Source organism: Eptatretus burgeri, chromosome 10 (assembly GCF_056783735.1).
Source record: "Eptatretus burgeri isolate ZD-2024b chromosome 10, Ebu_testis_v1, whole genome shotgun sequence".
Classification (NCBI taxonomy): domain Eukaryota; kingdom Metazoa; phylum Chordata; class Myxini; order Myxiniformes; family Myxinidae; genus Eptatretus; species Eptatretus burgeri.
In genome coordinates, this window is record NC_140970.1 from 88503975 (window position 1) to 88529170 (window position 25196).

A 25196-nucleotide genomic window follows, 5' to 3' on the forward strand; every position below is an offset into this window, starting at 1 on the left:
TGGCATGGTATTGTGTTGTTTTTGTTGTTTCCTATTCTCTCATGTGTACGCGTTAAGTAATATTCACAAGATAGAAATAAAACCCAATCGTGTTTATATACTGCACAGCGTTTAAAAACAACTAGAAGCAAAAGGTCATAGGTAACGACACGGATTCCAAATAGCCAGGGCTATTGTGTTGTTATTTCCTATTCTCTCACGTGCATGCGTTAAATATGAAGCTCACTTCGTTCGCTATTATCTTGTATCTAACCAGACAGATTTTTGAATTTCCGTCCCGTTTGGCCACCACGTAACCTGGAAGATTGTCAAAAACACCTCCCGGTATAAAGAAAACTTTTTACTTCCGACCTTGATGAAATTTGGTATGTGGGTAGAGGTCGATGAGTGATACCCAACGACATATTTTTTCCCGGATTCGAGGTCAGGGTCAAGGTCACGAAAGTTGTGAAAGTCGCCATTTTGAAAACCTATCTAGTCTGTAATTTTAGGAGATATCTGGCAACAGTTCATCGATTATGATAGTAAAAAAAACATTACAGAGATGACCGTCACCCCCGCACGGGGGTAATTTTTCATTTTCGTCACAAGGTCATGAACTTAGAAAATTTAGAATTTTGACAAAAATCAGATGACTGCCCAAACTTTGAAAGCTAGGATGACATTATATTTTTTATGCATAATCTTGAGGTCATTCCCCACCTAAAGTCTTGAAACCATTTTGCTCTATCTCGAACACCTTGCCCGTGGCGCCCCCTTCAAGTTTGTTTTTACGCTGATTTCATCAAAGCATGGATAATCCGAGGAGTGTGAAATGCCATATAGCCGATATGACGTTATATTGTTCCTGGAATGTTCCAGAGGAAGTTTTGCACCAAAGGTCATAATCCTTGACCTTTGACCTTTAAAGTTCACAAAGGTCAAATTTTCAAAGTTGTGGGAATCAAACCGGGTTTTCGAGCTTCTTCGACGAACTAACTCCAATAAGCTATAGCACGTATCCTGTTTCCTTATTTTAATGTCCACAACATTGTTTTGTGACCTTTAAAGGTTATGCAAAGGTCAAATTTTTTTAAGTTGTTGAACGAAACCGGGTTTTCGACATTTTGCAGCTAATAACCTGTCACTCGTACCACATCATGTTGATCATTTTTATAACTTGGTCAAACATTATCACATCATCTCATCCTTGACTTCTGAAACAATCTACATCGTCAAATACCGCTCGTGAACCATCGTCTTCAGACTTGTTTCATTCTTGTGGTTGTTTACTTTTGAGGCTGGACTTTGTCATTGTACTAATGGGGCATGGGGCAGTGAGAGTGATATTAAAAAAAAAAAAAAAATTGTGTACATCCTAAAACCTTTTGTGCTGACCTTGGAGCGCTTTGATTATGATTTGTGGATAGAACTGTACCATAAGGGAGTTCGTTGGTTTGCATCGGTACCAAAGTTGAAGTCCTGATCCCTAAAGTTATGGCTTGGTATCACATTTTATCACTTGAACTTGGAACATGTGAAAAAGCATTTCCATTAAGCAAGGTTATGAGGAATTATGTAACTCAAAATTATAACATAATTCATCATTTGTGACCACAAAGTATAGTTATCCTCATCCTGACTGTCATTCTGAGGTTGTCCAACAATGACTAAGAATATTGAGCAATTGTGAATAGAATTTGAGGGATGGGGGGGGGGGTGATCATCTTAGCTCTAATTTTTTTTTTTTACATTGCCGAGGCTCGTATGAGAGGTAAGGCCGAAGTCACATTTGCCACGGCGGCCGTGGGTTCTACAAACTCTACGGCCACTAGCAATTATAGGGCGGCCACAGTATTTCCACAGTCACACAATGTAGCAGTCACATATGTTTTTATTTTTTCGGGTAGCCGCACGGCGTATTTATAAATTGTGGAGACCGAAAACGTGGGGGTGCCGTACGGTCTTTGATTTGATGTCGCACGGTGACCTTAAGGCATTCCTGTGGCGGCCATATAATTTTCAAGGCAGACGCAAGGCGACCGCAGGGGGGACCCTAAGGCAAACGTGCGGCCAGACGGACGGTAACGAGTGAGTTTTTTATTTTTTTTTTTTTAACCAGTTTTTTTTTTCGGATTGTCGAATTGCTACGGCGAACGTAGAAATGAAAAAAGTACTCCGCGTTATAATTCCACGGCGACCCCTACGGCCTGTAAAAGATAGCCAAACGGCGTAGGGCCACCCTGAGGCCACCGCAGAAACTCTGCGGCCGCCGCACGTTTGTTAATTCAGAGGGCGTACGGCCGCCGTATCCTCGCCGTAGAACAAATGTGACTTAGGCCTAACGCACAGCAAGGGGGCCATGAGACGAGGGGTGGGAGAGGGAAGGACAAAACAGTGGGGAACAGAGACATTAGGAGATCTGTGGAAGGGAGAGGGATGGGTGGGGAACACGGGCTAAATAAGATGGACACTACAGGGAGTTTCAGGAAGGAAGGCAGGGCATTTGAAGGAGGTGGGTTTGGGGTGGATTAAGGGGAATGGAAAAGATCATGGTTTTGGATGGGGGAAGATAAGAGGTGGTGGTGAACAGCCGTTTTGAAGGCCTGGAGGGAAGAATGGGATTTAAGAGAGTGAGGGAGTTTATTCCAAAGGCGAAAATACAAAGAGGAATGAAAGGGTGAAGGTGAGCAGTGATTCGTTATTTTGGTAGTTTTACCAGAAGGGGATTGCTGGCAGATCTTGAGCACCTTGTGGAAATATGGGGGTGGGGGGGGCGAGACCCGAGAGGAGATGGTAGAAGACACAAAGATCACCGACCTGTCTGCGGTGAGAGAGTGAGAGGCCCAAAGACTCAGCCTCACCATGGAGATACCAATGATTCAAAATGCCTTGATTTCCACTGCATGAAGCCGATAAAGGTGAGAGGCAGGAGCAGGAGCACCAGCCCTGAGGGGAGAGCAGCACTCCATCAAGCTGCGGAGGAAAGCTTTGCATATGGTCAGAAGTTCAGGTGGGTCGAGGAAGGACTTTGCACGGTGGAGGATTTCCAGTCGGCGGCTGGCTTTGGAGGCGAGGTTGGAAATGTGGCTTTCCCAGGAAAGATCAGGCAGATAGTGAGACCCAGAAGCTTGAAAGAAAGGACTTCTTCCAGAGGATTGTTGAGAAAGTATATGGGGGGGGGGAGTGTTCTAAACGGTCCTTTCGGATAGACATAGTGAGTGTGAGATTTGTCCGGATTGAAAGACATGTTCCACGTGTTGGACCAGTTTGTGATTTTATCCAGATCTGCAGTGAGCGAAGAAGCTGCTGCTTGCTGGTCTGATGGATGACAGATGGTACGGGAGAGGGTGGAGTCATCAGCAAAGACATAGATGATTTTCCAGAGGGTCAGAGAGATCATTGATGAAAACCAGAAAAAGAACAGGGCCCAGAACCCTGCCTTGAGGAACTCCAGCCTGGACAAGAAGAGGGAATGAGAGAGCTCCATTTAGGGCAACATGTTGGCTGTGACAGGAGAGGAAGTCCATGAGCCATGAGTGGAGATGGCCTTGGATACCATAGGAAGAGAGTTTGGTGAGCAGGGCAGGTTGCCAGACTGTGTCAAAAGCATGCGATATGTCTTGGGATATAGCTCTGATTTCCTGTCTGGCATTGAGGACCTCCATCCATTGTTGGGAGAGCAGAAGCAGCATATCCAGGGTAGAGTGACCTGGTCTGAAACCAAATTGATGATCGGAAATCAAGCCATTGGAGAAGAGGAAGGATTTAATGTCTGAAGCGATGATGGATTCCATAACCTTGCTGATGATAGGGAGAAGGCTGATTGCTTGGTAGTTGCAGGGATCTGTTTTTGCACCATTGGTTTTATAATTCACAAAACTCATGAAGTTTTTTTTGCTGTCATACATTGCAACGAAAGATTCCAATGTCGACATCTCTTTGCATATTTCAACTTCGCACTTATGGAAATTACTATTCACACATTTTACGGTCTGTGGTAATGTCCCATACCATTCTTCATGCATTCTTCGTTGGCCTGCTGATTACATCATTACCAAGATGCAACGATGCTTTGATATTGCCCCCTACAGGTGGGGGTTGGAACTTGGCCATGGTGCTGACAATGACTCAGCTAATCTCCGGAGGAAGACGCCATTGCATCGTTAACATTCACAGGTAAAAGATACTCACAGATGAGTCCCACCTGACAAACGGCGCACCCAATGATAAAACACCACCATGCCTGTAAAAATCCCATTGCACTGTAACTCGAGCTATCTTAGTCGTATCTGCTGATCAAGTTGCAAGTCGGTGACTGAACAGCAGCCTTTTCTTGTCTTCTTTTTTTTGTCCATTTTCTCCAGTGCCTTGAAAAAGTGAAGCAAGCAATATTACGTCCACACCATCTGCTTTTTTCAGCCATGTGATGCCCCCTCCCATTGTTTTATACTCTAGACCACGTACGATGGCTGCACAGTCCCGGATAAAGACCACTTGGTGGTCCAAACACTGGATCTGAGCCTTGCTTACTGGGTGGCTATACCCATTAGTGGTTCCTTCATTTTTGAAAATGCACCAGCAGATTGCGAGTGTTCATTTCCAGTTTGGGTGTGCCGTCCCATCAATGTGGTCATTAAGTACAGGCCTATTAACAAAAGGTGATACAAGCCAATGGAGGTGCAAGATATTGGCAATTTTGAAGCAACATTTCATGCTTTGTTGATAATCGCAACGTTTGATCTGATTGGAGAAAGATGGTGTGATGATTGCAAACGACTGGTGGGCTTACTGGGACCTTGATGATCCATCCATCCATTGGGACCATACTCTGCAGAGCGTTGGTGCTGCCTAAGCAGTCTCCTTGGCTATTGGACACAATCCTGGATGGGTCGCCACTCCGACACAGTATACCAGCATGCTGGCATTCATTTTGCCGACCTCGGAAGGATAACAGGTTGAGTTAACCCCCACCTGGTATGAATTCAACAGCTGAGCGGGATTTGAACTCAGGACCCGGGTATCCCAAGCCCACCACCCTAACCATTAAGCCAACACCAGGCATTATGATGGACCTTTCATTATTGGGTACTGGGCTTCCTGGAAAAAAAAAAAAACACCATCCGCCACAATCAGCCACTGAAATTTGACCAGAGTTTGTTTCCTTGATTCCCAAAAATAGTGCCGGGTGTTAGGCAGTCCACCTGTTGTGACTCGTAGCTGGCTTGCAAGAGTTTGTGTTTCAGCTCTGCATTTTTCTCCATCAAGTGTGCTGCCTTCTCTTCACTTTTCTGCAGGGAATACATCGCATGCTATCAGGGTGACAAATTCACATTGATCTCAAATGAGAGAAATAAATTAGCGTTTGCCCTCCACTTTGATTCGTGACAAAGTTTGTACGAAGGATAGAAAATAAAATGGTATGGAGCGAGTGAGGGAGGAGGGCGTGGCAGCACCTGTCTCTGGTAGCATTCCGCTTGTAGTTCAACTTGCAGACACTGCACCTGTGCCGAGGACGTGGTGCAGGCAGAATTCAAAGCAGCCACTTCTTCCCTCAGCTGCTGTGACTCCCGCTCACAACGTTCAGAATTCACCACCTCATCAGGCCAAAGCAAGATACAGTATGTGATATTAAAATGAAAAATACATGGATACAATTTTTAAAGTTGAAAATTTTTCGGTACGATCAAGAATTCACTTTACATTTCGATGAAAAACAAAAACTGCAGCGTGAATCAGCAAATGCAACTCTCGTTAATGTCCCAATTCAGTAAATCCTGAAAAGTGCCATGAGATCAAAAACTGCGAAAGTAAATACCGTACTTTAACCTCATGAGAAACAGGACCACGCATCCTGAAGCTCACCTGGATCAGGAGCAACAGTCACGTAGACCTCCTTCGGCCCTGATTTATTTTTTTTTTTTTTTTTTTTTTTTAATGCTGTGAACAAACTTCGGTGCATCACGGGTGATGAAGGTTGTGGTCAAGTTTCATTGAAATTGTGGGTGTGGATTCGGAGAAAAGAGCAAATACCTATTTTTTTTTTTTTGGGGGGGGGGGTCAAAAAACCCCGGAGATTCCCTTAATGAGTGCAGATTTTGATGTGGTCAATAAACCTTCGTTTGGCATCAGATATCAATCTTGTGGCCAAGTTTCTTTCAAGCGATAATGACAAATGTTGACTGATTCGCTCACTCACTCACCGACAGACACTGCTCGATCGCATAAGCTCACTTGATTAAAGTCCAGGTGAGCTAGAAATAGGGCTAGGTTCCTGTTAATATGGCCTCAATGTAAGTGGGTGACAGCCAAAAATAAACATATCACAAATGAAATAAACATGTAAAACAAGAAGGGCACTCGGTTGAGCGCATACCTCCATCATGCAATGCCTGATCCAAAATAACATCAGGCCCAATACATTTTTGAAACATCATGCGATATATAGTTTTTGGCCCAATCTCTCAATGGTGAAGAATCACTTTCAAAATTAAAAAATTCTCATTTCTGGAACTGGATTTGGATCTTCATCAAAATTGAATAAATTCGTCCTCGTCACCACCCAACCAGTCCACCAAGCTTCATCCGAATCCGTCCATAACTTTTTGAGATATCGTGCTATATTTCAGTTTCGCCTGATCTCTCAATGGTGAAGAATCACTTAAAAACATTTTTCATCACATCCGGTTTTGGATGTTCACCAAAATTGAATCAATTCTTCCTCGTCACACACCCAAAGTATCCAACAAGTTTCGTACGAATCCATCCACATTTTGAGATATCATGCTATACATCGTTTTTTCCCTTTCAATTGTGAAGAATCGCTTTAAAAATTCTAGTAGCCGGATCTGGATCTGGATCATCACCAAAATATAAGCATTATGTCGTTGGCACACAGCCAACCTGTACACCAAATTTCATCCGAATCTGTCCACAACTTTTTGAGAAATCCTGCACACAAACAGACAGACAGGGGTGAAAACATAACCTCCTTCCATCTTCAGTGGTGGAGGTAAATTGCTAAATCTCGTTTTTGGCCCTATCTCTCAATGGTGAAGAATCACTTTAAAATTATATTAGCCAGATCCAGATCTTCAACAAAATCGAATCAGTTTGTCATTGTCACACACCAAACATGTCCACAAAATTTCATCTGAATCTGTCCACAACATTTTGAGATATCCTGCGCACAAACAGATAAACAGACAGAAATGGAGTGAAAACAACCTCCTTCCACTTTCCGTGGTGGAGGGAATAAATATAAAATGTCGTCATTGAAATAAACATGTAAAATAAATGTTAAACATGTAAAATATATATTAAACTTGTAAAGATTGAAATAGATATGTAAAATAAATATTAAACATGTAAACATTGAAATATGTAAAATTAATATTAAACATGTAAACATTGAAATATGTAAAATTAATATAAAACATGTAAACATTGAAATAAACATGTAAAATAAATATTAAACTTGTAAAGATTGAAATAGATATGTAAAATAAATATTAAACATGTAAACATTGAAATATGTAAAATTAATATAAAACATGTAAACATTGAAATAAACATGTAAAATAAATATTAAACTTGTAAAGATTGAAATAGATATGTAAAATAAATATTAAATATGTAAACATTGAAATATGTAAAATTAATATAAAACATGTAAACGTTGAAATATACATGTAAAATAAATATTTAACATGTAAACATTGAAATAAACATGTAAAATATATATTAAACGTGTAAAGATTGAAATCTCCTCTTCTTCTTTCGGCTGCTCCCTTTAGGGGTCGCCACAGCGGATCATCCGTATGATCCGCATAGTGATTTGGCACATGTTTTACGCTGGATGCCCTTCCTGACGCAACCCTGGTCGCCTCTTACGACACAGGGATATGGCACACCTATTTTAACCGGGGTATACACCGGCCCAGTATACTGGTACCCAGTCATTTTGCCGACCTCGGAAGGATGACAGGCTGAGTCAACCCCCTGGTGTATTAATTCAGTGGCCCAACGGGGCTTGAACTCAGGACCTTTTGGATCCCAAGCCGCTGCCCTAACCACGGCGCCAACACCAGGCTCGTGTAAAGATTGAAATAGATATGTAAAATTAATATAAAACATGTAAACATTGAAATATGTAAAATAAATATAAAACATGTAAACATTGAAATAGATATGTAAAATAAATATTAAACATGTAAACATTGAAATATGTAAAATTAATATAAAACATGTAAACATTGAAATAGATATGTAAAATAAATATTTAACATGTAAACATTGAAATATGTAAAATTAATATAAAACATGTAAACATTGAAATATACTGTACATGTAAAATAAATATTTAACATGTAAACATTGAAATATGTAAAATTAATATAAAACATGTAAACATTGAAATAGATATGTAAAATAAATATTTAACATGTAAACATTGAAATATGTAAAATTAATATAAAACATGTAAACATTGAAATAAACATGTAAAATAAATATTAAACATGTAAACATTGAAATAAACATGTAAAATATATATTAAACGTGTAAAGATTGAAATATGTAAAATTAATATAAAACATGAAACATTGAAATAGATATGTAAAATAAATATTTAACATGTAAACATTGAAATATGTAAAATTAATATAAAACATGTAAACATTGAAATATACTGTACATGTAAAATAAATATTAAACATGTAAACATTGAAATATGTAAAATTAATATAAAACATGAAACATTGAAATAGATATGTAAAATAAATATTTAACATGTAAACATTGAAATATGTAAAATTAATATAAAACATGTAAACATTGAAATAAACATGTAAAATAAATATTAAACATGTAAACATTGAAATAAACATGTAAAATATATATTAAACGTGTAAAGATTGAAATATGTAAAATTAATATAAAACATGAAACATTGAAATATTGTTGTGGGCCGGGTATCGGCAGCGAGCACGACCGCGAGATGGAGCAGTGGAGTCGGCTCCACCGAACACCCGGAATTTATAGGTCGTCACCCTGGATAACTCCGGAGCCGACGGGTCCCTTATAGGACCGAAGATCGTCAATAGGTCGACCGTGTGGGATAGGGTCGATTGCCAATTTCAATTTACCTAAATACCCATGGCGTCCAAACTACCGGGGAAATTCACCCTCGGCGGAGCTCGAGCGGAACGAGCCGTGAGCGTGCTCGAACTGTGCGTAACCCGAGCGGATGGTTACCGAGGTCCGTCGGTCCAAATGTACAACTATGGCAGCAACGGCCTTACTAATTCACAATACGCACTGTGCTAAACCAATAAAGAAAACACAGGAATGAGCTGAAACATTTAACAGGGGATTTATTTATAATTGGGGGGGGGGGGGAGGGAACACACAAAGAGCAGAGTTATCCAACTATAAGAAGAAATGCAAATAATGTACAAGCGAAGAGCACTTAACAATTCCTACTTACAGACGGGCCCACACACCTTAACACACACCCAAAAAGAAAATGGACCCGATGGGTCTTCAGTCGGTAGAACCGGCTCGGGTACCTGCCGCACCTCGTGCGGTCACACTGACTCGAATCACCATGGTGGGACTCGAACCCACGACCTGAAGTCCACGACCACGACCGTCTGCAGGGCCCTCGTCGACAACCACTCACTGGCTTTGGATGCCAGGTTGGAAAATGCCTGGACTGAGAATGTCCTCTCCCACCAGGAACGTCTCACATACCATCTCCGTTGCTTAGCAAAACGCCATGATCTCGCGATCTGGCCAACACTCCTGCCACGAGCACACCGTCTCTCCACTCCCAAGTCCAGACCACCACTACTTCCTCTTCAAGAGGGAGGGATTTCTTTCCTCGCCACTCGCCTCCTCATTGGACAGTTCCGTCGCGCGATTCGCTCGTCGCCCCCCCCCCCCCGTGAATGGCCGAAAAGGGCGCCAAGTCCGCTGATTGGACCGGGGGGCGTGACGGCCGTCGCGGTGGACTGCCCCTCAAACAAGGAGAGTAATATGGTCCTGCATGGGCTACGCTTATTAGTCGACCGTCGGCAACCTCACTCACATCCCCCGGATTGGGCGAGAGAGACGTCAGCTCCTCGTGAGTTCCGCCCACGTACGTGCTAACACGCACGTGTGTAATGGTGCCGGTGGAGGATGGTGGAAGGAAGCGAAGGCAGGTGTCGTCGGTGTTGTTGTTGTTGTTATAAGTACCCTATCTATAAAATAACTTCGCAGCGCATGCACACTTAATTCCCATTAGACATAGGGGAAAGGGAGCTATCTATCCACATTCACTTATCGAAATAACTGAGCTATGGGGACCTGAATGTTGAATGCTCATGGCTGCCAGATTCGTAACAATATACATGCAAAATAAATATTAAACATGTAAACAATGAAATATGTAAAATTAATATAAAACATGTAAACATTAAAAATAAACATGTAAAATTAATATTAAACATGTAAACATTGAAATCTATCTCTAATTCCAGCATTCTCTGTGTGTCTGTCTGTCTGTCTGTCTGTCTGTCTGTCTGTGACCGCCGTTTCTCGACGACCGCCGGTCCGATCTCATTGAAACTTGGCAGGAATATTGCCGGGGACCCGCGGATGTGACTTTTCGAGGTTTGATGTCGATCGGACGAGCGGTTCCCAAGTTACGGCCATTTATCTGTTGTCCAATGACAAGACACGGTGCTATGACATCACGAATGACGTCACAATTAATGTTTATTTATTTATTTTTTGCACGATTGACAGTCCGATCTGATTGAAACTTACCAGGAATATTGCTGGGGACCCACGGATGTGCCTTTTCAAGGTTTGATATTAATCGGATAAGCAGTTCCCAAATTACGGCCATTTATCTGTCGACCAATGACAAGACACGGTGCTATGACATCACGAATGACGTCACAATTAATGTTTGTTTATTTATTTATTTTTATTATTATTTTTTGCACGATTGACGGTCCGATCTGATTGAAACTTGCCAGGAATATTGCTGGGGACCCGCGGATGTGCCTTTTCGAGGTTTGATATTAATTGGACGAGCAGTTCCCAAGTTACGGCCATTTATCTGTCAACCAATATCTGCAAGAGAGGGGGACGGGAGAGGGGGGATGAGAGTGGGGGTGAGAGAGGAGGGGGGCGAGAGAGGGGGCGCGAGAGAGGGCTGCACATGCTGGCACTCACCTACGGGCACGCACCTACGGGCCCATACTAGTATGTAAAATTAATTTAAAACATGTAAACATTGAAATAAGCATGTAAAATAAATATTAAACATGTAAACATTGAAATATACATGTAAAATAAATATTAAACATGTAAACATTGAAATATGTAAAATTAATACAAAACATGTAAACATTGAAATAAACCTGTAAGACTGGAGGGGGAGCACTCGGTAGAGTGCAAAACCTCCGCCGCCAATACTGCTAGGTCACTCAAGTGAACCTGATATCCTATTCATTCAATTTTACGTCAACAGTGCTCACAGAGTTATAGTTTGCAACTCTCCCTTTTACTTTTAACTTTTACATACTCAATTCATTCGTCATAACTAGATTCCTTGAGACAGAAATTGATTTTACGTGGGTATATCCACCTGAAGTTCCAAAATCAGCCGCAATTATAGTTTTGGCATGTTTTTTGTTGGAAATCACTTATAACATGTAGAAATGCAAAAAAAAAATCTAAATTTTGTTGAAAAAAAAGTTGCAAAAATATTTTTTTCTCAAACAATTTTTTTTTTTGGGTGGGGGGGGGGGTTTGAAATCACTTAAACATGGAGAAATGCAAAAAAATTCATTCATCTAACAAAATTCAAATATTTTTTGGGGACCAAATCCAAAATCTAATGGCATGATCCTTGGACCATACCTAATCCCCCCACCAAGTTTCGTCAATCCGTCGAGGAGTTTTTCCGTAATACTGTTCACAAACAAACAAACAAATAAAAACAATGTCACCCGCAGGGTGAACAGAGCTGCTATCCACCAGGAGCGACTCCTTGAGGAATATCTGCCTACGAGAGATTCCGATGAGAATCATTCTACAGAGTAAGCATGAAAAATATGCGTTTGCCTCATAACGTCACCAAATGACATCATAATGTCTCAAGCTTGACATATCTAGAAAGCACTTACCGAGGTGTTCAATTTGAGGTACTACACGATATGGTTCCTAAAACGTGAAAATTTGACCTTGGGGTCAAATATGTTTGACCTCAGGCGCTAACCATGAAGGTCAAGGCCAATGCCACCAAAAATTAATCATCTGAGTGCCAGACCATGAACTATATTCCCATGAAGTTTGAAGACGATCCGATCAAAATTACTCAAAAAATAAGGGTTTCGTCGACTCCCCTGATTTGCGACAAAGTGATCTTGACCTTTGACCTTCAAAATTTTGTGCACTGAAAGGGACCTCTATAGGCCTCTGATATGCGAAGTTACAAAAATTTCCAATGATAACTGTGCTCTGCAGAATTTTTTATACGTGATTACAGACAAACAAACAAACAAACAAAAAAAACATACAAGCTGACTAACATATCTTGCAAAAACTTCGTTTTGGCAAGATAATAAACAAACAAACAGGGGTGAAAACAGTAACCTCCGGTCTTCGATGGCAGAGGTTAATAAATATTAAACATGTAAACATTGAAATATACTGTACATGTAAAATAAATATTAAACATGTAAACATTGAAATAAAAATGTAAGATAAATATTAAACATTGAAATATACATGTAAGATAAATATTAAACATGTAAACATGGAAAATAAATATAAAACATGTAAACATTGAAATATACTGTACATGTAAAATAAATATTAAACATGTAAACATTGAAATAAACATGTAAAATAAATATTAAACATTGAAATATGTAAAATTAATACAAAACATGTAAACATTGAAAAAAAACATGTAAGATAAATATTAAACATTGAAATATACATGTAAAATAAATATTAAACATGTAAACATTGAAATAAACATGTAAAATAAATATTAAACATGCAAACATTGAAATGTGTAAAATAAATATAAAGCATTTAAACACTGAAATAAACATGTAAAATAAATATAAAACATGTAAACATTGAAATAAACATGTAAAATAAATATAAAACATGTAAACATTGAAATAAACATGCAAACATTGAAATGTGTAAAATCAATATAAAGCATTTAAACACTGAAATAAACATGTAAAATAAATATAAGACATGTGAACACTGAAATAAACATAAAATAAATATAAAACATTTAAACACTGAAGTGCAGTCAGGTCAGTTGCCCCATCTTTGAGGATGGGTCCATTCCCCCATCCTTGCGGACGAGTTAATTTCCCACATCTGTGAGGACAGGTTTACGTCTCCCATCTTTGCGGAGGGTTAATTTCCCCATCCATGAGGATGCATTAATTCCTCTGTCTGTACGAACAGATCAATTCCTCGAGAATTAGGGTATTTTATAATGACCTGTAATACCCCCTCACATTCGGAGTGGCGCTATACGATACACATTTGCATCGAAAATTTGCTTCCCCTATCTGTCCCCCTCTCCCTCCCCTACTCCTCTCACCTCAAATTTCACCTGGGACTATTAAATCGCCTAAAATCTTTCTCTGCACACCACAAATACAAACGCCAGTTTACAAATCATCATTCCATCCAGCGGTTCAGGAGTGCATATAGAAGTCAAACAAATACTTCTCAAATTATAAGGATGATTAAACACTAAACAGGACACTCGGATACTATTAAAGGAGAATGGCTGGATCGGTACCTGCTGCGCATTGTGCTTTTCGTTTTCCTTTTGCAGCCTTTTCAAGACTTCAAGCTCAGCCTCCACCTCCTGCTCAAAATCACAGGACATAACAGCAACACGCAGCCTGGTGTTGGTTTAACGGTTAATGTGGCTGCCTTAAGATCTTAGGGTCTTGAGTTTGAGCCCCTGTCATGCCGTTGCATAACACCAAGTGGATTGACTCAGCCTGTCATTCTTCCGAGATCGGCAAAATGAGTACCAGCTTACTGGAAACAGGGGGCACTGCATCAGTGGCACAGCTGCACTCCCAGCAAAAATGTAACCACAACCACAGGCTGCATATGAAATAATAACAGCAACACTCAATAGCAATCTTCCATGTCAAGCTTCTGAAATTAACAAGTTATTCAAAAAAAAAAATGTGGAAGAGTATGAGAAGTGTATGAAAACGACACACACGTTTGTGCATACCTTCATCCTGCGTGACTCTCCAAGCCGTGCTCTCCGCGAACTCTGAGCCAAAGCTGCTTCTTCCAGCTCCTTTAAGCGCTGCCGTAGCTCACGGTTTGCACGACTCAACTCAGCAGTTCGTCCACGCTCATCTTCAGCCATCCTTTTACTCTGTCACATGAACCCCTACGATCAGCTGAGGCCATAACTTCAAGTGCTTTTTGCCAATCATGCGTTTTGGAGAACATATTCATGACAATCTGCAACTTGAACTCCATAAGGTCTTAATTTATTATTCTCTTTTTGTATACAAAAACATGGGCTCATTGAAGAGCAAGGTGGGGGGGGGGGTCAAAGACAATACACAAACAATTGAACAATCAGAAAACAGGTGGACACAATAAACAATAGAATGGATGAACAGGATGTGAGGAAAGAGAAGGAAACAAGTGATTTTTTAGAAGGTGGCGTGGGTAATGGGAAGCGGGTGTGGCAGCTTCCATTTATTACATTTGCTCGGAATGAAAGATGTTCCATTTATCAAACCGGCAACTAATCAATTCCATATCAGGAGAGTGATGCAGTGATGCACCTGTCCTTGGCTTGGGGTACTGTACATTTGCCAGAGCATGAGAGGTTGTTTAGTAACATGATGGACAAGACTCGGAGAGCTTGACAAGTAGAGCAGGATACCTGAATAGCAAATGTCGAAGATACAATTGTGAGGATTTCTGAACGAGCAGCAGCATATCCATGTTGAGTGACCTGCATGAAATCCAAAATGATGGTCAGAGATGAGACTGTTTGAAAAGAGGAAAGATGATATTTGCTGTGATGATGGATTCCACGATTTTACTCAGAATTGGATGCAAGCTTACTTGCCTATCGTTACCCTGCGCTCGCGAAGCGAAAAGCAGGGTTCGGCATTCGGTTGCGTACGCGAGTTCGTGCGTGCATGTCTATTTTTTCAAATTCATTTTCTCGGCAACCATTGGTCCGATTGAAACCAAATTTTACTGTAGGAGTGCCTCCGCCTGTAAAAAAAAAAAAAAAAATTATTCATAATTATGACGTCATAGGTCACGTGGTACGACGCCATCTTGGAAAAATGTTACACCTATTACTCTCAAACCGCTCAATGGAAAAAAATTGAAACATGGCTCATTGTCAAGTACTCCCAATGGGGAATAAGATATGTTGATGATGATGTCATCGGTGCCTTCATTATGACGTAATTCGACAAGTACAACGCTTGATCTGATAAGTATGAAAAAACATTTTTCCTGTGCAACTGTTTGTCTGACGGACCGAAATTTTCAGAATGAGTGGCTCCTCCTGTATAATTTTTTTAATGATAATTATGACGTCATATGTCACGTGGTACGGGCGCCATCTTGGAAAAGAATCGAACAAAGTTGCACCTCTTTATCTCTGAAACCGCTTCATGGAAAAAACTGAAACATGGCTTATTGTCAAGTGCTCCCCTTGGGGAATAAGATAGGTTAATGATGATGTCATCGGTATCTTAATTATGACGTCATAATTCGACAAGTACAACGCTTGATTCGACCAGTATGAATTTTATTTCTCTGCAATTCCTGGTCCAATTGACACAAAATTTCCACCATTGGATTGCCTCTTCCTGTAGAATATGTTTATGATAATTACCATGTCATAGGTCATGTAGTACAGGCACCATCTTCGAAAAACTTCAGACCTCTATGTCTGAAACCACTCCATGGAAAAAATTGAGACCTGGCTCATTGTTAAAACTACTCCCCATGGGGAATAAGATATGTTAACGGTGATGTCATCGGTGCCTTCATTATGACGTCATAATTCAACAAGTACACTTGTCTGATCATTATGAATTATTTTTTCTCAGCAACTGTTGGTCGGAAGGACACGAAATTTTCAACATCGGAGTGCCTCCTCCTGTAGAATATTTTAATGATAATCATGATGTCATAAGTCATGTGGTACAGGTGCCATCTTGGAAAAACCGAAAAACGTCGCACCTCTATATCTCCCAAACCATTGACTGCAGGGTAAGTATTCTATGAATACCATCTAGTTGAGAGGATGCGTTTGTGCACTCTTCTTATGGATGGGAGGGATACTTAGGGATGTCCAAGCACAAGGGAGGAGGACAGGCTGAATAGAGCAAACAAAGGAAAAACAAGAGCAGAAGATCAGGATTTGACAATATTGGCACTGATACCATCTGGCCCTGTCACCAATGGAGAGTTGAAGCTGGACTGAGCTTTCTCTACCTTTTCAGGTGTGAAGGACACTGAGTCAAGAAGGCACTTGGTGCGAAGTGGTAATGAGAGGCCATCGTGGGATGGGTTGGACACTCGGGATTTGGAGGCAAACACGGAGGTAAGAAAGAGGAAGAAGAGGAATAAGAGGAAGAAGAAGAGTCAAATTTCAATCGGACCTTCTGCATTAAAATACTGTTGCGGGCTGGCGGTCCGGTGGCGAGAGCGACCACGAGGTGGGGGAAGTTACGTCATCTCCCACCAGACTCCCCGGAATTGTAGGCCGTCGCTCACGGATAATTCCGTGACGCGGCGGGTCACTTAACTGACCGTGGGCACCAATACCTCACCGCGTGGCATGGGGTCTTTTTGTCTCTAATCAATTTACCTAATTAACCACACGGTTTCGACTACCGGGGAACCACACCCTCGGTACGCCTTGCCCGAACCGGATCATTCTACCAACTACGGTAAAGTACCAACTCCTAACTCCGGATCCGGTGCAGTCGAGCGGAACTGCCAAGAACGTACCGGCTAGAATGAACAGATTATCAGCGATAAAGACCCGGCTAAACTTAGATCCGAACCTTGCTGGACCAATGAAGGAAAAGACAAAAACGAACTGGGAACATTTCTACAATCATTTATTTACACTAAGGCGAGGAAATTTATGTGGTACAGGAACAAGTTTATTGGTGTGTTGGGCAGGGGACAGAAGAGAGAGATGTAGTGCGACAATTTTACAGCAACTTACAAAAGAGGACACAGAGCAGACTTGTCACGAGAATAATACAGGCAAGATTTACATTGATCAAATACTTATACAATACTACTTATAGGACAGGTGCCACACACTCAGACAAAATAAACCCAGTTGAATGGCAGACTTTTGCAGCCAGGGAGGGAGGTACCTGAACGTTCCAAAGGAAGGGACGCTCCGTGGTGCGGCACCTGACAAAGGTCGTGCAGTTCGACCCACAGCCGCATGAGTGAAGACCGTGTCTGTGAAGGAGCCTGGGTGGAGAGCGCGGAGTCCAAGGTAGAACAGGGCAGCAGACAGGACCCAACGAGAGACCCAGTCAAGGTCGGGTGCACTTGGACCAGAATAACAGACGGGCCGCCGAGGAGAGACACGGGCAGGCCTTCCGTAATCACGACCTTCTTCAACCAACATCCAAGGGACCAACTCAACCAACGACCTTCCTTCTTTCTTTGCAACCAGCCAACGAACCCACCGACTCTCTCACTCTCTCACAACCAACCAACGAACTCCCCGACTCTCTCAGCACCCTACTCTGGAAGGATGGTGTCGTAATTTATAGATCTTCAAGGTCGGGGAGGGGCCTTGGCGAAGCTGACATCACCCTCCGCCCTGATCGGACAGGGCCTTCATGGAGTCCGCCCTTTCTGGGCGGGATTTCGGCCAGGCGGGGAAAGCCCGCCCACTCCACGCGTGTTTGAGGAAGGTGGACGGTGGTACAACCAAGATTGAATCGGAACGTTTGGGGAAGCTGAAAAGGAACTGCGGACGTGAAGATTCTGCCTCGGAACGAGCCTCCGGAGACAGCAGATGGACACTGGTGCGCTGTGGCCAGCGAACCGAGGGCTGCAAGCGCTATGGTACCGTGGATCGTAATGGATGTGATATATAGATTTATTAATCTAACTAAAAAAAAAACATCGCAACGCACCCCCTTTTGCTTTCCCACAACACACAAGGAGGGGGTTCTATCTGCACATATACTGAATGGCATAACTAACTTCAGGACAACTGTATGTTTGTATGCATACGGTTCCAAGAACCGTAACAATACGTATTCAAAGATCGACAGTTATTTTGCACGTCTTATGTTCCTTCACCAAGAACAAAAAAGAATGAGACCTTTTTCACTTGGTGCTTTGTTGTTCTGTTGAACAACATGCATTTTAAAATCTTTTTCACATATATAGTGTGCGTCTCGTGGATGTCGCTGCAAAAAAAAAAAACAAAGCTTTGGCAATAGCTCACGATTGCGACTCGATTCTCCTGTGTACATACAAAGGTAAAGTGGGAACATAATACTGCTTTCATTGCAATTTTGATTGCAATCGTGGGAAAGAACCTGGCTGGAGCTACCATCATGGTTCAGATTTCGTGCAATTTGATGATTGCACACTCCGACACCATTTAAACCCCCTTTGCCAAAAACACTCAAGATTTCCATCCTATTATGCCATGGCTGGTACGCTGTATTCCATTTAAATTGTTGACCGGTTCTGTACAACCAAGTAACTGGCCCAAGTGCCTCCTCAACCTTTGAGATCTTTAAAACTCGGGCAACAGCAAACAAGAGAGCTTGCTTTCTGTCCAATTTAAAAGATGGCTCGCTCCACAATTTTCGTTATTCAGTTCAATACCATGCAGCATCTTACACAGAACCAAGTAAAGGTGAGCACACTACCAACTTAGCTTTCGTGTGTGTGTGTGTGTGTGTGTGTGTGTGTGTGTGTGTGTGTGTGTGTGTGTGTGTGTGTGTGTGTGTGTGTGTGTGTGTGTGTGTGTGTGTGTGTGTGTGTGTGTGTGTGTGTGTGTGTGTGTGTGTGTGGTCACATAAGCCTGGTGTTGGCTTAGCGGCTGGCTTAGGATCCCAGGGTCTGAGTTCGAGCCCCGTTGGCTGCTGAATGAACACTAGGTGGGGGTTGACTCAGCCTGTCATCCTTTCGAGGTCAGCGAAATGAGTACCAGTGTACTGGTAGAGGGGCACAGCATCAGCGGCACACCACGCAAGAACAGAACAGATGGGTTCACATGTACATCCATTAAAAAGGTTAATTGTTCACGTGACAAAATCCATCCAGTACGATATATTATATTACATACTGTACTTGGGAGGAGCCACTTTTCCGAAAGGTCCCAAATTTAACAAAGCAAAACCACTTATTCTTCCGTATGCAGCAAAAGGCTGAGGGTTTGCATCAGTTCTTGCAGCGGTGCGGCAGTGCCACTGCTTCAAACCCTCTGTAGGTTAGGACAGGAATTAGGAATTTGTTCAGGGTGCAGGCGATAGCTCGCCTCCTCTCCGCAACGGACACCGTGAGATCGTTAATGTCCACCAACTAATACCGGCAGACGGACGCCCAGTATTACTGTCCCTCATCCGAGGGACGAGGGACAGCACACACACTGAAGAATCATGCTGCCTGTGAAACACCGGGATGACGGTTTATATTTGGGCTGAGATTCTAACCCCAGCTCGACAGCTTAGAGGCGAGTGTGCGTACCTCTCGGCCATCCTGCCAGCATAGCAAAACCACTAAAGTGATCAGAATAATACGTCTACAATTATTGCTATTACCACTACCATTAACACTTTAATGACCTCAGATATTCTGACTTTGTGGTGTATGCCAGGGAAAGCTTTTGCCCCCAAGTCTTTCACAAACCAGACGGGCAGCCCTGACATGATTGGAGCTGGTTGGGGCAGGAATTTGTAATCTGTTCTAGGATGCCAGTGGTAACTCACCAACTCTATGCGAGAAACACCGTGGGACCTTTAACATGCACAAACTCATGCAGGCAGACAAGACGCCAAGTTTAACGTCCGTCCGATGGACGGCACACTTTGCAATAAAACGCTCTGCCCGTGAAGCACCGATCCAACAGCTCGGATTAAGATTCAAATTCAGACTTGGCCGCCCAGAGGGAAGTGCACCACCTCTGAATCATCCTGTCGGACTATCAGTGTGCACGTGGCCACTAATGATGTGCAAGTGATTTGTGGCATGACAAGTCAATGGTGAATGAATCTTGTATGCGAAGGTTATACCTCACCGATCTGTCGAGCTGCTGCTTTGCGAGCTTTGTCCTGTTCTGCCCGAAAGTGACGCCCGAGGGAGTCCAGCTGGGAAGCAAAAACTCCAGCCTGCTCACGATTGGCCTCCATGTCCCTATTTCTGCACATCCACACGTGAACACGACAATCTCAAACGTGTAATAAAAAGATGCTGCATGCTTTGTGCCTCTTTGTCCTTTGCTCTTTTTATTGTCACCTTTGTCTGTCCTATATTCTAGTTTCTCATTTTCTCCCTTCACTTCCTATCAGTACTTATAGTGCTTCATCAAATCTCCTTCTTTTCTTTCACGTGTAATGTTTCTCCATCATTAATCATCTATTTCTCCCGGTACTCCTCCAGCAACGCAGCCTTTACCACAGTGATTGTTTTTGTACCTGTTCCTCCATCACCATGGCCCTTACCGTAGTGATTCCATTTCTCGCAGCTTTTCCTGCAGGGAAGCGACCTTGTTCTGCACTTTCTTCAGCTCGTCACAGGATTTGTTGCGTTCCTCCATGGTCTGACTCAATAAACCCTCCACACGTGCCACCTTGCGCCGAGCACCTGATAGCTCCTCAAATAGCTCACTTCGCTGCTTCTCACACTGACACCGCTGAAGACAGAGTTAGATCACAAGCCTTAACACGAACAAAGGGAGACAACCAAAAAAGAAAAGCTTGAGATGGTTCTCGACATAATAGACAGGTAAAATTAAAAGTCAAATATTAGATTGGGAGTGTGGAAGCAATTTCTAGCCACCTTAAGACAGAAAAACTTTAGTTCACTACAAGCTGTTTGTTCAGTAAAATACAAGACACTCCTGTGCACAGAAGGAAGGCCCCAACTTGCTACATCGTTGCAAGCTGAAAACTTAATTCTACATATAATATTGAGTGTATATATACAGTTTTACCAGGATAGCCTGGTGTTGGCGCAGTGGTTAGGGCAGCAGCTTGGGATCCAAAAGGTCCTGAGTTCAAGCCCCGTTGAGCCACTGAATTAATACACCAGGGGGTTGACTCAGCCTGTCATCCTTCCGAGGTCGGCGAAATGAGTACCAGTATACTGGGCCGGTGTATACCCCGGTTAAAATAGGTGTACCATATCCCTGTGTCGTAAGAGGTGACCAGGGTTGTGTCAGGAAGGGCATCCAGCGTAAAACATGTGCCAAATCACTATGCGGATCATACGGATGATCCGCTGTGGCGACCCCTATCGGGAGCAGCCGAAAGAAGAAGAAGATATACAGTTTTACCAGGGTATGTCTGGATAACAAATGGAACTTTGTGGACATTTTACAAGGTTGTTTACCGACGACATCAGCGAAATGTGTGTATTCTGCTCTTTACTAGTTTTCTCAGCATATATTTATTAAATTATTTCTCAAAGCACTAAACCAAATTCATTTTTCATTTTTACGTTATTATCTATCTATAATTCCAGCAGTGTGTGTGTGTGTGTGTGTGTCTGTCTGTCTGTGACCGCTGTTTCTCGACAACCACTGGTCCGATCTCATTGAAACTAGCCAGCTATATTGCTGGGGACCTGAGTATGTGCCTTTTCAAGGTTTGATATTAATCGGACAAGTGCTTCCCAAGTTATGGCCATTTATTTACCAACCAATGAAAGGACACGTTGCTGCGTAGGCCGATGCGCGGCCAGCCGACGATGACGTCACGTGCCGTGCCGGTTACGATGGGGATCGGTGCCTTAGTTACCATGGCGTAGGAGTGGCAATGGTCAATGGCAGTGAATCTGCGAATGTCATGGCAAGCAAAGACAGGGAGGTAAACTTGATTTTAATTAACTCTGTGTGTGTAAGTATCACAGCAGTTGTTACTTCAATGCAAGCGATAATTCGTGGAATGCATGTGAACATTCCGTACGGGCACGCACTACTTCCGGATAGTGATGACTTAATGTATTCTAATAATTTCCCGATTTCTTATGCGCATTTATAGATAAACACAATGTCCCAATCCAGTCGTCGTTTACGAGAGCGAAGGAATGGCCTGTGTGGTTGTTTGACAGTTTTTTTGGGGGGGGGGGTTGGCACGTATGGGCACCCGAGAGCGAAGCAACGGCTTGTGTGTTTGTTTCTGGCTCGCGGTTTGAAAGTTTTTTTTTTTTGGTTTGCATGTACGGCCACGCACGTACTGGCATGCAAGAGCGAAGGAACGGCCTGTGTGGTTGTTGTTTCTGGCTCGCGGTTTGAAAGTTTTTTTTTTTTGGTTTGCATGTACGGCCACGCACATACGGCCACGCACGTACCGGCACGCAAGAGCGAAGGAACGGCCTGTGTGGTTGTTGTTTCTAACTCGCGGTTTGAAAGTTTTTTTTGTTTTTTTTTTTGCACGTACAGCCACGCACGTACGGGGGCATGTACTAGTAAATTCAATTAATATTTCAGTTTCCACAGGAGACAAAGCCATTATTCAAAATGTCAGACAGTTTTGTGATTATCCGATTGTCTCCTCTCCAAATCCAACCCTGCACGACCCAAACTCGTTTTTTTTGACCGCCCAGATGTTATTTTTTGAGTCCTACACCCAGGGCAGAGGGTAATGAGAGAGAGAATGAATGTGCAGAATTTTTTTATTTTTTTTAAATATGCATTGTTACATGCAGGCGAAAGGGTAGGAGTCCTCATGGTCTTTTGTGCCATAAAGAATGGCCACCATCTATCTACACAGTCAGCCCTACCTTTGCAGGCATGGTTTCATATTGATGCACATGAGACCGCCTCTCAGTCAGGAAGCAATATGTCCATCTTATAAGCCTGTGTCTATCTGTAGTTGCACGTCCTCCCGTCACGAACCACACTCCCGACCTCTGTTACTTATCCTCGTTCTCTTCATTATCTCTTTCCCAATGCATGAAAAGTTTATTTTCTGTTTATTTGCAAATCCTGCTTTCCCTTCCCTCATTCCATTGTCGTAATCAGGCTTGTGTCATTACAATAATACATAGAGATATAAGGTGTGTGTGCACGTGCACATGCACGTACCTTGTCAGGGCTCCACTCAGGCCAATGTATTTATTAACTCCACCACCCAAGATGGACGGAGGTTATGTTTTCACCCATGTTTGTCTGTTTGTCTGTCTGAACATGATATCTCAAAAACGTTGCAGACGGTTTATGGCAAAACTTGGTCGATGAGTTTGGTAGGTGACAAGAACAAGCCGATTAGATTTTAGTTCAGGTCTGGATGCAGATCCGGCCCTATCGGTGAGATACAAAACGTAAACTCTTCATCCTGCGGAAGTTTGCGCTTTACTGAGTGCCATTGTAGTTATTGTGGTGCTGTGTTTTATTATTACTATTACATTAAGTCTATTCTTGCTGAATCCTTTGCATGGAGATGCCTCCTTCCCCACTATTAAGATGGTTTGACGAAGCTGTTTGCAAATATGGGAAAATAGTCTGCGCTTGGACAAAATTATCCAATCGTTGCTTGGCAATCCAGGACCATGCCTGACACATAAGGGTCTCAAAGGCATTGCAGCAGCGTTTCACACTCTTTTCGTGATACATACTGTATATATGCCTGGTGTTGGCTTAATGGTTAGGGTGGTGGGCTTAGGATCCTAATATCCTGAGTTCAAATCCCACTTGGTTGTTGAATTAATACCAGGTGGGGTTGACTCTGCCTGTTATCCTTCTGAGGTTGGCAAAAATGAGTACCAGCTTGCTGGTATCCTGTGTCGGAGTGGCGACCCGTCCAGGATTGTGTCCAATAGCCAAGGAGACTGCATAGGCAGCACCAACGCTCTGCACAGAGTATGGTCCGAATAGATGGATGGATACTGTATATATAGCATACAACAAACAGCACAAGTCCTTATCCAGTATACAAATGAACTTACCACCTTATGATCTTCCAAAGTTAAATCTTTTTAAGCAGGCATGATGTCAATGATTTGTGATGGAAATTGGCCTTTAAACAACGGCCTTATCTTGTTGGACACCTTACTCTGTCTGTCTCCCTGCCTTCAACATCATGGAGTTGTCCCAAAAGTCTCTCCTTCTCCTGCAGGTTGTCTCCATGTAAACGGGTGAGTCGTGAAAATTCCGCATCCTTCCGCTGCATGGAGTCCTTAAGCTGGGGTGTAAAAGGTGTGTTGATGTGTGTGAAGAGCAAAAGAAACGTGAGATTAGATGGGTGATGAAGGAAACAAAAAATACAACAAAAGATGAGTAACAAGAGTGGGAAAATGCAAAGGGAAGTGAAGAGTGATTAAATCATGGAAAGTAGGTGGATTTAATCACGCAGGCACAAATGGATTATTTATCAATCACACCAAAGGTTTGAGAGTAAATTTGGATATGCGGAATAAGTTACCTCCAGCACCACCTTTTCAAGCTGCTGCATGGAACCTTTGCTGGAATTCAACTCCAAACATACCTGTTTGGGAATGTAATGTAAAATAATCCTCAGTACAGGTACAATGTCACAAGGAATCTGCTTCATGCATTGTGCTCAAGATCACAAGAGAATACAACAACCATACACGTTACGTGTGACCAGCGGTACCTTTGTGTTCATGGCATGTAGCTCGGTGTTTAAGCGTTCCAGCCTCGTGTGCTCTTCTTGCACCTCCGACAGAGAAATGACCCGCTTCTTCAATTCCCTTATCTGACACTACAGGAGTGTGTTGGCCAAAATGATCCATCGTCAGGTTTCAAGGTGTAGACAATTGCACAATGGTGAGAACAAGTTGATTTCTGCATGATCAAGTTGTGCGTGATGCAGTGAGATTGTTAAAAACTCACTTGCAGTTTGCCTTTTTCAAAAGCCAACTCATTGTTCGATTCCGTCGCTTCGACCAAAAGCTTTTCAATCCGCTCGTTGGCATTCTGAAAGGTGAGAAGAGAG

At 42.4% G+C, this 25196-nt stretch overlaps 1 protein-coding gene across 6 annotated transcripts in view; it reads right to left on the reverse strand.

Annotated features, from left to right (window-relative positions):
* The window catches only part of LOC147019052 (coiled-coil domain-containing protein 150-like), a 99609-nt gene that overhangs the window by 2842 nt on the left and 71571 nt on the right, over positions 1-25196 (reverse strand). For 5 of the 6 annotated variants that reach the window (XM_085899247.1, XM_085899251.1, XM_085899250.1 and 2 more), the window contains 10 exons: positions 25094-25177; positions 24855-24962; positions 24663-24725; positions 24294-24422; positions 20742-20932; positions 20313-20439; positions 14267-14416; positions 13814-13882; positions 5436-5576; positions 5184-5270 (listed from right to left, as the gene is read on the reverse strand). In XM_085899247.1, coding sequence (XP_085755373.1) covers positions 5184-5270; positions 5436-5576; positions 13814-13882; positions 14267-14416; positions 20313-20439; positions 20742-20932; positions 24294-24422; positions 24663-24725; positions 24855-24962; positions 25094-25177 — 1149 coding nt within the window. The remainder of the gene's footprint in view (positions 1-5183; positions 5271-5435; positions 5577-13813; positions 13883-14266; positions 14417-20312; positions 20440-20741; positions 20933-24293; positions 24423-24662; positions 24726-24854; positions 24963-25093; positions 25178-25196) is intronic. The other variant, XM_085899249.1, reaches the window with a different exon arrangement.